Source organism: Agelaius phoeniceus, chromosome 9 (genome assembly GCF_051311805.1).
Source record: "Agelaius phoeniceus isolate bAgePho1 chromosome 9, bAgePho1.hap1, whole genome shotgun sequence".
In the NCBI taxonomy this organism is placed as follows: Eukaryota; Metazoa; Chordata; class Aves; order Passeriformes; family Icteridae; genus Agelaius; species Agelaius phoeniceus.
The window spans coordinates 34,765,643-34,779,225 of record NC_135273.1 but is presented as its reverse complement, the minus strand read 5'-3'; the positions used below and the strand labels follow the sequence as shown (position 1 = coordinate 34,779,225).

The 13,583-nt window shown below is 41.8% G+C and overlaps 1 protein-coding gene across 3 annotated transcripts in view; it reads right to left on the bottom strand.

Moving 5' to 3' along the window:
• Positions 1-5,895: 5,895 nt before the first annotated feature.
• HERC4 (HECT and RLD domain containing E3 ubiquitin protein ligase 4) overlaps positions 5,896-13,583 on the bottom strand; it is a 30,220-nt gene continuing 22,532 nt past the window's right edge. For all 3 annotated transcript variants that reach the window (XM_054637061.2, XM_054637058.2, XM_054637059.2), the window contains 7 exons: positions 13,409-13,552; positions 12,377-12,543; positions 11,598-11,664; positions 11,303-11,385; positions 8,782-8,965; positions 8,132-8,234; positions 5,896-7,269 (listed from right to left, as the gene is read on the bottom strand). In XM_054637061.2, the coding sequence (XP_054493036.1) occupies positions 7,061-7,269; positions 8,132-8,234; positions 8,782-8,965; positions 11,303-11,385; positions 11,598-11,664; positions 12,377-12,543; positions 13,409-13,552 (957 nt within the window). In that variant the 3' untranslated portion in view covers positions 5,896-7,060. The remainder of the gene's footprint in view (positions 7,270-8,131; positions 8,235-8,781; positions 8,966-11,302; positions 11,386-11,597; positions 11,665-12,376; positions 12,544-13,408; positions 13,553-13,583) is intronic.

The following is a 13,583-nucleotide window of genomic DNA, read 5'->3' as shown; positions in this document are numbered from 1 at the left end:
CACACACTTGAGGCACAAAGTATTAAAAACAGACTCAACACACAAGATGTTTTTCTATCAATTACTTATTACTCTGAATGACTTGAAAACATTTTCCTCTTGAATAGAACCAGCTGCACCTTTTTCTGCACTTAGATGAAGTTCTGCATTTTGTTCTTTCTTGTGTCTTTGATAATATTATTTGAACAGAAGAGGAACGCCAAACTATCTCTCACTCCTCCATTTCACACCCTGCCCTTTCCCCTCAGCAAGGTGCTGTATTTAACATGGTGAGGAGCCCAATGGTGGGCTTGAGAAAACATTTGTTGTCACAACTTTTTGTTGTTCCAAAGTAGTCAGCACCTTGCAGGAAATCTGGAAGCATGGCAGAGCATGTCCAGGTCCAGCTGTACTCTGTACAATCTCAGAAGAGGAGATCACTTATTTTTTCTGATAATTTACACAACTACCCTATGAAAGCATCTTAGCCCTTAGTATTTATATTGAATAGATGCCCTGAAAAAAAAGCAAAGACAAGTATTTGTTTGCCATTCCCCAGCCACCTTCCAGCGTATTCTGGTACATTAGACACAATAATGACCTTGCAAAAGTATTTAAAGAAGCACATATTTAAACATCTTCTCATAATTTCTTCTTAATGGCCATGTATTTTCTATGAATCTGGCTTGAATTCAGTACAGGAGCACAACATTCTAATGAAACCAGCACCCAGAATCAAACTGAAAAAAGTGAGAAAAGAAGACCCAGGGGAGTACCTCAAGCTTAATAATCTATGCTTAAATACTGAACCAGAACAGCCAAATGGAAAAGCAGCTGCATTTTATTTGCATGATACACTTATCTACAAAGTGACTGGAGAATAAAACCCAGTGCAAAAGGCTGAATTTCAGGCTAAAACAACTGGCCATGTCTAGGTGACAATGGTGCACCAAGCTAGCTGTAAATTCTCAAGAAGTCATGGAGTTGGACCCTGAGTTACTCTCTGCTAGGCACTTTCAAGAAGACACAGACTGTTAGGACTCAGTAGGAAAATAACAGTATTAATGATCCTGATAATGGTGCACCGAGGGAAAAGGGCTGCTGGTTCTGCCCCAGCAGGAGCCCAGGGCTCAGAAAAGCAGAGGCACTGCAGTAAAGTCTGAACCATTCACCAACTGTGCAGCTCTCTGCCTTGGGACCTTGGAAAGGAGCTGGGCAAATTCAGCTGGGACAGGGCTCCCAGAGCTCCTGGAGGCCCATTTCCCTCTCCTTATACCCTTCTGGAAGCACCTGTAGCTGCAGGTGGAGAGGGTCTGTGCCTCAGATGAACCAGCACAGCAGTTCTCAGGAGCAGCACAGTCACAGCAGCTCCAGGAGCTGAGCTGCAGCTGCTCACAGCAGCCCTGGAACCAACAGCCCACAAAACCCCAGCCAGGCACGCCCAGAGCCTCCCCTGACCTGCCTGGGGGATGCAGGTGGAGGCAGGGACACCACCACAGGTCCTTCAAGGATTGTTTCTTAAGGGACACACCCCCAGGTGCTCTCTGACCATGGCTCTGACCATGGCACTGTTACTTTGACTCACAGAGCAGAGAAACTGTTTCCCTGCAAAGCCCCCTGCCATGTGCCCTGGAGTGGCAGCCCAGACTCCCTGGGAGCAGCTCCCGCACCAGGATCACCAGGGACAGAGCCCTGCACAAAGCAAACATGAACCAACTACAGACTCAGTTATTTCGAAAGTCACAAAGAAACACAAACTGAAAGTCCTTAGAAACAAACCACAAACACCTTTGGGTGGGATTTGGTTGTTTGGCCATGGGTTTTTTAGCTCTGTACAATTATTATCCACCACCTTTTCCAATGGCAGAGCCCTGCTCCCAAGTCCAAGCCTTGGCTGAGGGGGACCCTCCTTCCCCCAGCAGGAGGGAGCCTACAGGGAGCCCTGGATCTCAGAGAAGCTCCCAACACTGGGCTCCACAGAGACCACCCAGGAATGCTGAATGCTATGGAGAACTGGCCTTAGGCCCCGTGGAGCATCACCACTCTCCAGACTAAAACTGAGCATTCCCTTTTGGGCACAGGCAGAAATCCCTGCAGGGCCTGACCTCTGCATTAACACCTCAGCCTGCAGGGCTATTCCTGCCACTTCCTCCTCTAAAAACACTGCAGGGCTTCCTTATCTCAATTAGCCTCCCCCTCTGCTTACTCCTGATATCATACTGGCACCTGGTCAGGATCCCCTGCGGGTGCACAGCCTCTGACTCTGGAGATGCTGCACCTCAAACACTGCTGCTGGCAGGGCTCCCACAGAGCCTCTGTGCAGGATCAGGCCACCAAAAATGACACTGATTACTTTTGAAATTCTTCAAAGACATGGCAGGTACAACTCCCACTGGAAGCTGGCTCAGCTCCAATCTGCCAAGTGTGTTCCTCCTCCCAGCCACGCTGCTGTATCTGCTCAGAAGAGGGAAGGAACCTTGACTTGTGCACTTTACTCAAAGTGAAGTCTCTGTGTAACATTCATCCTTAGTTCCCTCCTGTAATGAGGCTCATGAAGGGAGGCAGTGAGCACCTGCAGACATTCACTGCACAGGTGAGGATTCATCACCTGCTGCCAAGACCAGCCTGGAGCACTGGTGAGACCAGCACTGTACACACCAGCTACTCTGAAGTTACCAATTTGGTACCTCCTATGTGGAATGAGATTCCCAAACCTCATTTGCCTAATCTGAAACTGATGTGCCTTTGGCTGGAGAACAACAATGATGCCCAGTGCTGTCCTGGCTAATGTAAGGGGGCTCTGATGGCACTTGTGGCACCTGCCCCCCTTATTTTGTTGTTTTGTAGAGTCAATAGTTATGTGCAAACCCAGGGGATATGCAGGAGCTCAGACTGTTCAGACCAGCGGGGCTGCAGATAAAGCATTTCAGCACAGTTCCAGTGTGCCTGCCATGGCCAGTGCTTCCCCCACCCCCAGCTGCCTTATGGTTAGAAGGTAACACATCTTTCTCATTCAACACTTTGCAGCAGGGACAGGAAAAGGTTTGCAGTTACCAAGTTTGAACATTCTCACAGAAAGGCACTCAGTGTAAGAGGTAGCAGCACAGAGAAAAATTATGGGTATAGGCACAAACCGGTTCCCTTTCTCAGGAAAATAAAAAAATTGAGGACTCAGTCACATGGTGAGGGAGCTCAAGTGCACAGAAATGATGCCTGGTGGAGTTCCTGCATGGATTAACTGTGCACACAGAGCAGGCAAACACTCAGGGGCATTTCCTGGGGCTTTAAGGAGCTGCATTAATCTGGTGATAGCAGGTGACAGAAGATGCTCTGTGTGCCTTTCAGGGTCTAGCTAGGGTTACTGAGGTCATTGTTCCAGACTTGACCAACACAAACACAAACACAAACAGTAGACTGAAGGACCAAACCAGTAAGCTGATAATCAGTGCACCCAGACTACAGTCTGACCTGGCAAGTTGGAAATATCCACCTGGTAAGCAATGGGACCCTGACTCTTGTCAGGGGAAACAAATACTTTGTTTTTGCTTTTTTATCTTCTCCCCTTCAGAAACTGAGTAAGGCAACTCCTCACAGTACATACAAGTGCATAGTTCTGGCTGCTCACAGAAAGTCAACACAGCCACTCTTGAGGGGTTCAACTCTACCAGTGCTAAACACTGTACTATTAAATGAAACCTTTATCTACATTTATCTTAACTGCAGAACCTCATGTGCCTTTAAGGAGCTCTCCTTTATAGTGGTTTACATTTGATTACATTAAGCTTCATTTATTATCAAGTTTATTGCAGCAGAGAGCAGTGCAATGAATTAAAACCCTCTTCAGAGTTGTTTATAAACATTCTTAAAGGGAATACCATGGCTCAAAGCTTTATGATGAGTAACAGCCTCATTAATAGCAACTCCCATAAAGTGCCAAAGGAGACAAACCATTCTGCTTAAGCAGGGCTCAATGCTTTAACAGTTTACACTGGGTTCTTACCTTTGCCCTGGAAAATGAGGGACAAACATCTGCTGTACCTTTAGTTCAAAAAGCCTGGGTAGTTCTGCCATGCAAATTCAACCTTCATCCCTTACTCATGTGACAGGTGCAATAAATCCAGTCCATGGCTGCACTGCTCTGCCAATAGCAAATCTCCTTCAGCAGTGACGATGACAAGTCTGACATGCAACTGGTCTTCTCCAGTGAGAATTCTGAATCTTTATCAAATGCTAATCTAATCATCAAATAAAAATACTTTAAAAATTAATTATTGTAAAATGCTCCCACTGAAGCCCAACCTACTGTCATTCCCCAGTTTGCTTTACCCTTTTAAGCAGTGGTACCCAAGGTTTCCTGAGTAACTGAAGGTTTGAGGGAAAGGAAAGTTCTAGGCTTTCTTCACTAACATCATGGCTATTTCAGCTACACATAAAATGGGGTTTTTCCCTCTTTCTTACATGTTGCACAGCATCAAATATTGTATACAAAATGATACTTGATCCAGCACTTCCTGCTGCCTCAGGGCACACCTTCAGCAGAGCTGTGTTTCCCAGGGCTGCTGTGACTTCCAAGGGAACTGAGGGCAGCACAAGCACTGCAGAAAGCCTTGAACAGCCTGACACAAGTGATGCCACCACTATTAATTGTTCTGGTATCACACAAAGTCCTTTACCTTGTTACCCAGACAACTGTTTCCACTGGGCACTGTCTTCCTGCAGAGTGAACTGACACCTGTAAGATAATCAGGAGCATTCAGCATTTCCTGCAGAAGTGAGTAAAACCAAGGCCAGAGCTGCAGAGAATTCTCAGGTGAATGCTGTCCTGAGGGAAATGGCTCCAGCCCTGCTGTGCCAGTGGGCTCTCAAGGTGATGTTAAACCAACCATTCCAGCACCCTCCTCCCAAACTCATGTCCATTCGTGTTCCTAGAGAGTAGGAAATGCGTCTGCCTCATGCTGCAGCCACGTGAAGCACCTGCCACAGCAGTGTAGTCAGCAAGAGCTGCACATCAAAAATGAAGGACACCTATGATGTTCAGTGCATCCTAAACTGGGCACCAAAAATGGGCAAGTGAATTACAGCTTGGATTCTGCCTCTGAGCCCTCACCTACAGAATGAGGTTCTTTAGTCACCCTTCAGGTTAACATTGACATTGACTAGAAATCCAGTACAGCAAAAACCAGAGAATATCTCACAGGGAAATGAAACACATACCTGCACTACTGGATTTGCATGATATAGACCAAATCACACTTTATGTGCACAACTGCACATAAAGCCCTTCTTATTGAGTAAACAACAACTCTGTGCACCAAATGAAACAAGGCTCCCTTGCAAAAAAAACAGCACTTGGACCTCCAATTATACACAGGGGAGAAAGGAAGAAGATAACTTTACATTAGCCACTTCCTAATTTTTGAATATCTACCTTTGCAATTCTGGTGTTTCATAATCAAAAATGGTGTTTTAGTATTACCTGCATAATACCTTTTCTCTCCTCTTTGTCTCCTTTTCTTTCTTCCATGTACAGTAAGATTAAGCTGCTTTAGTATTTGTTGGTTTCTTGTTTTTTGCAAGAGGGAGGATTTCCAAGCCAGGTAACAAATGTTGGAAAAGATGGAATATGGGCTGCATACAAAGAAATTACTAAGAGGTTACACTGTGTGAGAAAGCTGTAAAAAACAGTGTTAAGGAAAAAGACTGATTTTAACTGTACTGACCTTTTTTTTTGTATTCTATCAAATACAAATGTTATGTACTGCCAGCACAGAAACTGGATATTATATAGTTTTTATTGCAATGACTGCATTTCCCTGCTTTTCCTAGTTGTACTCTCCAATTTAATGCACTGGAAGTTCCTCTCCACCTGAAGAACTCTGCTTGCTGCAAGCATCCGTACACATCAACCAACAAAGGTTTTCATTCAAGTCTTTTATTATAGCTTGAATTTTTTCACTGCATTTAAAAATCTAAAAAAAATAAATATTTGTTTCACAGCTGCAAGTCACATATGCATTAACACCACAAAATCTGGAATTTAACCAGAGAAGGAAAAGTCAAATCCAAAAGTGTCCAGCTAAGCACAATCGTCTCAGGGCAATTATACTAAAAATAAAATCTTAAGAAAAAAGGGAGAGGGGTGTTAAAGGTTATTTCAAATGCATTTATCTGGAAAAAAGTGAAAATTCTATTAGAAACCATAAACTACGCTTTCAGCATTTAAAAATAAACGTTTTAACCTCTTGACAGCAACAATTGGCTGGTGCACCTTTTTCTTTTCAGCTGTATTCTTGACACATGACTGCAGAGGTTTCAAATCATAAATTAACCTCTTTTATAACTGTGTCCACTTAATTACAGAATCAGTCCTTAAAAAGAAAACAGTGTCTTAAGTCAGCTTGTCCATCCACATATTAAAAATGCCATTGGCTGCGGTTTTGTATCGGCACTAAGTGACTGCTTCATGGATTGTACATTGTGAAGATGAATGTCTCTTGAACAATCACTTTCATTATTAAGGTTCTTAAAACAAACCAGAAAAATAGATATCTTCAGAAATCAGAGTAATCACTTTTTTTTTTGTTAAAAGCCATAAAATAAGCTCATATTCAATTACAAGCAATAGAAACCATACTGGTATTGGAACAGAACTATTTTATCACAAAAATTTATTATTTACAAAATGAAAAGTTACCAAGTGAATTTATCAGGGAAGAAGTTAAATATTCTAAATGATTTGAAAAACTGAAGCAAGTCTCTCATGCACTCACACGCCAAATTGTTTGCATAAGGTGAAATGTTAATTCTTGTTAGTGAAACTTGACTCCCATTCACAATACTCTCATTTTTATTGTAAGATGGCAAAATCCACATGGCTCTGTACAGGAAGGTATGTATTAAGACAGCTCCTTAGTTTTGGAAATGATTTTTTTGGCTCTCATGAATATCCATACCACTGAACATTTTTTGCAAATAATCAGTTATATTATCAACTGCATCACTTAATCCACTGAATTTACCACCACAAGAAAGACACGAAAACTCAATGATCCCACGGTACACGGAACTTTCATTTCTCAAGTTATACTAAACTGAAACCTTCATAGTGGTCTATAGCCTGGATCAACTTAGATTTCAGGGTTTCTTTATCAGTGTATTTTGGAAGATCAAGAAGATTAAAGCACGTGTGAGCTACGGGCAGGTAATCTTCTCCCCCTCCTGTTGGCTGGATGACCAGTTTGAGACACTTCATCCCAAGGATTGGAATCCGGTCGCTGCCTGTCAGAAACACTGCCAAGAAAAAACAAAGGCTTGAAATTGGAGCTAGCTGAAGGACTGTGTCACATGTGCTGCTCTAATCATTGCTGGCCTTTTGTAATCATTCCAGCCATGGCCAGCTTTTCACACCAAAGTCCTGTGAAGTCTGGAAAACAGGGAATAATGACTCCACCCTGTCTCTACCTTCTACATCTGAGCTCATAACTGTAATACAGCAAGTGATCCATAAAGAAAAGTATTTCATTTTAGCATATGAAACCAAACAGTCCTTAAAATACTATAAAGTTTTTCATGCCACAGAACCTTCTAACTTAAAATCCACTGGCTGAATCTTTACTGAGCATTTCCAAGAATCTTGTAAACACAGAATTAGTTTATTCAGTAAGTAATTTATCTGAATTGGAAACTAATCTGTGATCTATTCCAAGCAAATCCTCACTCACAGCAAGCTTTAATTACTTTATCACAGATTTACAATCAGTTACTACTCCAAATTTCCATCTCTGTGCAGTGAAAAACCTGGAGGATGTGGACTATATGTCAAAGCACAGGAAAAGATATCCTAGTTACCAAATAAATGTCACCAGCAGATTAGGTTGTTGGTGTTTGGGGGGGGGTTGGCTTTTCTTTTCTTTAATGCTGCTCTGAGCTACTGTGATCTGTAACTACCCATCACCCAGAATGACTCAGGACACCCCCAAGAAAATCAGAGAAAAGCTTACAATCAATTTTTTCTATTCTGCTTTTTTTTTCCCAAATAGTTAATCACATCATTACAGACAAATACTTACACCTGCACACTTATAGCAAGAGCCTGAAATCCCAGTGATCCTGTTCAGTTAGAAACTTATGTAAAATAATTTCAAATACTTACACAAAAACTGTTTTTTCTTCTCCAAAGACAACTCGTGAAAAACCTCCCAGAATATTTTAATTGTAGGATGGTTTTCCCAGTATTCTCCTTTGTATTCTGTATTCTAAAATGAGCAGGAAATGGGGTTATTGCTTGCTCACAGAACAGTTGGATAAGCTGACAGTGCAGCAGAATGAATGCAGTTTGTGTACAGGCACACAGCAAGTGACACACTACTACTCCATTCCTCACTCCATTTCCTTCAGCTGCTCAGTCTGAATTCAATATAGGGACAGATGCCTGTACTGCAAAGCATTTTCAATCCCAGAGACCAAGTCTCACTGAGCTCTGACAATCGAGAATATTTACTTTTAATAACTGTGTGCAATCACTTCACTTTCTCATGTCTAGTATGAAAGATTGTATGGCTGCCTCAGGGGTCTGTGGATTTTTCGGCCTCTTCTCTAAGTCTGACTTCCTTCAGAAATTAGATGGAAAAAGTTAAAGCAGGAAGGTAAATAATATTTTAGGATCTCCATTCACTGATGTTTTAAGGTGTCAATAAATAACAGGAATCACATTAATTAAAACAGAGCTCAAGAGGACACCTAGCTGCTTTTGCACCCTGAAATTAGAATTATACAAAAGCAAAAGCTAACTATGGTTCTTACCTTCTCCAGCTCCTTCCAGTCATAATTTGTGTTCCCAATCACCATTGCCTGCAGCTCACTGGGCTGGAAGAGCTGAAGAACTTTACCTCCACACACTTTGTGGAAGCCTTCATGGAATGCACTGTATAGGGAAGCCACAGATCTATTGAAGATGTAATCCACATATGCATCTACAAAATCTTGCCTGTACAAAGAGAAAGAAAGAATTATGTTAAGGAAATAAAGAGGAAGTAGTACAGGTCATCCTTCCACCAATAAACCAGTGGCCATTTCTGTACAGAACAGAGCATAGACAATGAAGCAACAAGGAGCCTAATACATTGTATTGTCTGCTTTATGTTACAAACACAGTGAAGATAAAATGGCACATGAATGTATTTCCCCAGCACACCCCCAAAGGCAGCCTGCAACAGAAAAGCAGGAACATTAATGTTATATACTTCAGGGAATACAAACACCTCCCTTATTTGTGTGCATTGCAGTGAACTGGACTCACTGGCAACAAGCTGAAAGGTCTGAATTCCAGGGAGTGTCCTGAAAGCCACTAATCAAACTCACTGCTCCATTTTTTTAAATTAAAAAGATTACCATATTTGCACTAAAAATGCAAATCAACTTCAAAAGGACATTTGAGTCTTGCACAGTAAAAAGACCAGTGCCAAGGAGCTGGGATACTGAGGAACAGATGGCCTGTTATCTGTGCTTGGTACAAGGAGTTCTCAGATCCTGCTGGAAACATCTCCAGCAGCACTGAAGGAAGATCTAAAACTTCTCGATGTGATACAGCATTTATGATAATTTCTGAAATCAATGCCAGTGCACACTGTTTAGTTTCTGCACTGGCAGTGACCTCAGCTGCACATTACAGCTACCCCACCAACACATGTTCACTGTGCAGAGAGAGAATGCATTTCAACACCACCCCCAGTCCTTGAGTAATATCACCAGCAGTTTACAGAATCATATAAACACATTTAGATGATGTGTTTATTCAAGCTGCTGCACTGAAAATGCTGGAGATGACCAAAGTGGTAATCCACACCCCTCCCCTTCAGCACTCCATGAGATCTCCTCCTTATCCATGGAGGGCAGGTAACTTGTGTAACACTGACAGTGCAAGGCTGCTCCAGGGAAAAGTCACAGTGATAAACTGATTTATACTGTAAAATTAACTGAAGCATCATGGAATATTCAGAGCTTGAGAAAGAGGAATTCTTCATTACTGCAAGACAATGTGTGGTAACAATGCAGCAGGCATTCCATAGACTCCTTGAAACTTTTCCCATAATTCAACTCCAATTTTACAGTCACTTAGTGACAGAACATCAAGAGAACTGCAAAGCTAGAGTGTTTTCCATATGCATTCAGTTCTCATGGAGTGTGCTCTTTCCATTCAATTCTCCCTTTACCCTGGAGAAGTACAAGCACAGAGAATTCATAAAGATTAAAGAACAGACTGGAAAATTCTGCAAAAAGGGGACAAAAGCACCAGCAGGTATGTTCTGCCTATCTTCCAGGAGCAGAAAGGGAACAAAGGGGAGGAAAGACTGTTTTTATAAATAAAAGTAACAGAATCCTTGACTGAGGAAAAAACCCTCCTGTCATTCCTCTGACAACAACACTGGATTAACTTATTTAATGTTATCTACTCTGCAAAGGGAAGACTTCACTGAAATCTTATTCATGTATGAATGAGGAGTTGTAATAATGGCCCTTAAGTCAGAGTTCTCATCATTACTCACTGAATTGCAATGACTGCAGCTTCCTGCAGTGATGCCTTAAGACTTCAGCTTTTATTTTTTCACATCCCATACTGCATTACTGCACAACTGAACTCCATACAAAGTATTAGTTAACTCCACATTTATTCAGACAAAACAATCCCTCTGGGCCTGTGACCCCAAAGACAGCCTCAGGCCCCAAAAAGTATAAACAACAGTGAACTGGGGGGCAGCAAACTGGGGGAACATGACCTCATTACCTGAGGCTGGAATTGGAGGATTAAGCCCTGATATGCAAACAAACCAAACTGATATCTGTCTCAAAAACTGGTGACCACTGTCCAGCTTGGGAGGAGCCTCTGGAAGGCTTCTGGCTGCCCAGAGTGTAACTACTGAAGGCCCTGAATAAATACCCACATTATTAACTCTCTCTAGCCTCTGTCCTAGGCAGGCACTCCAAGGCATCAGCAGCACCTCAAACATTTTTAATCTTGTAAAATGCTTATGACTGGGCTTGAAAGGGACCTCTGAAGATCCAGTCCAACCTCCTGCCATGGGCAGGGACCTCTTCAAGCAGACCAGGCTGGTCCAAGCCCTGTCCAGCCCAGCCCAGAGCACTCCCAGGGATGGGGCACAGCCTGTCTGTGTCAATACAGAACAGCAGCACAGGAGAGAAGAGCTTGGGAAAACAGCCAAAGCAGTTTTGCCTCCAACAGCAGTGTCAGAGCCCAGCAAAGGGAATTTACAGCAGCCCAGAAACCCTCCCAAGGCAGCCAGCAACACTAACCCACAGAACTCACCTATTCTGTTTGACTACAGGAATGTCAGCACCTTTAGGAACAAGCTCCTTAATTTCTGTTGTACCAAAATTTTCCACAGTGATCTATTTGAAACAAACAAAAATAGTGCAAATCTTATTTATTGCATAAATACTTCTTCCCACCACTTAGTGAACAGCAACATGAATGGCAGACATAGGGGCTAAACCTCATGGAATCAGCTGCTGATGCTTTTGTTCAAACACTCCATCAGAGGCAATTAAAACAGATGGTGTGAGCTTGGCAAGACATACTTCAAACACTACATAAAACTTACAGTAAAATTAAGACAAAATGCTTCTTCTATGTCATCCTCTGGATAGTCCAGTAGCTGTTGCATTCCCCTGCAAAATAAGTTACAAAATACTTACACCAGGGGAAAGAAAAATGAATTTTGCTGAAGTGTTCTTTATGCTTTGATAATTCAAATTTAAGAAGTATCTTTCTACTGTTATTTCATTCATTATCTTATTGACTTGCACCTTGTGTAGTGCTGGGAAATTCCAAGCAATCATTTCCTTTTGGTTATCCCATGGGGTGAAGAGAGAACACTCCTGTCTTAAGACCTCAGCTAAGGGGTTCCCAAAGCAGAGGCAGTTGGTACTTAAAAACCACTGAATGGCTCTTCCACTAACACCTTTGATTTCTCCTTGAATCTATGAAAACTTTGGCATCCCCAACACTGAGGCAACCAAGCATCCTTTTCTGTTCATGTGAACCTCCTACCTGCTAGTCAGTCCTATTCAAATCCCTGGTCAAAAGGAAATATTTAGCATGTATTTGTTCCTGAAATAAGCAAAAATATTTTCTTGATGGATTTAATTTAGGACTGAAACTATGTTCACACTTAGCCTTATAAAATTAGTGGCTAAAGCTCGGAGGGTTTGAATTTCAAGGGTCTTTTCCCCCTAAAATTCTTGTAGGATCATAAAATAGAAGAGACAATCACTAACACCAAGCACTGAGACACAGGTTTTTACAAATGTAATGCTCTTAGAGGAAAATGTTGATTTCAAAATTAATTTCTACCAACACCCGTTTTTCTTTCTTGCTTACCTGCCAACATCTGGCATCAATTCTTTTAAGTCATCCAGGGATGGTTTCTTATTCAATAGCTTTTTGTACAAAGCCAGAGGAAAATGAAGGTCTACAATAGTAAAATTATATATTGCTAGCCCACAGACAACACCAATCAAATGAAACAAGTCACTGTCTTCAAAGGTCTAAGAACAGAAAACAGACAAAATGGTTTAAAATAAAGAAGTTATTTTAACCTTGCAGAGTGCAGGAAGAAATGTACAGTACAGTATAATCTGAGTGAATTTAATTAATATTTTCTTTAAATATGTATGTATCTGTAAGTACCAAGGAAAACAGAATAAAGTTTAACCAGCTGAGACTGAAATCCAAGGGAATAGAATCCTTTCTACTTAAAATTAAAAAGGCTGAGCTGCAACATATCCTGTGTTACAGGGGACCCATACTGCACTAAGGTTCTGGTTTTGTCACTGACTTCCTATGGCACTACTCAGTGATTTAAGATGTCAATTTAAAAAAAAAATTATTTTGGGGAGAAAGAGGGAAGAGTTCACTATTGAAACCCCCAGAATTAATTACCAAGGCTTTAAACACACCTGTGGAAATGTAAATATTCAGGTATTTGGGATCCAGCCACCCCAGTCAGTGTTCTTTGAAAGATGACTCAAAAGTCAGGGATCAAACCTTCCAAGAAAGTGCAACTCCATGAGCACCCATCACCCATAAATGCAACTGCACACAGGGAGCCCTGTTCAACAGGCCACCTCCAGAATTTGTCTCTGCACCTTGATTTCCTGATTCTGCCCTTGGAATCAGTTTGTTCTGGCTACTTCTTCCTAAAAAACCTGGTGGGCTTGGGGACAACCAGCAAGGAGTAAACAAAGAATGGGGGAAGTTTTGATCTAGCAATGGCCAAAAAAACCCAATTTTTTTTGAGAATACTTGCTTCAGCTCCTCCTCTTGAAATAAAACTACCACAAATTATAATGTTCATATATTATTAATTTAAATCCTGTAAGTTAAAATGACTGAATATAGACCACAGCCTACCTTATCAGAGAACCAGATCAGCCTGGACTCCTCGTAATACCTGAACATTCCGTATTTGGGATCTAGCAACTCCCTCATGATGAGCAAAAAAAATTCTTTGCGAACACCTCCAGCATCGACGGCTTCCTCCCCTACAAAAATCACCTGAAACACACAACTCAGTGAGCACTGAACT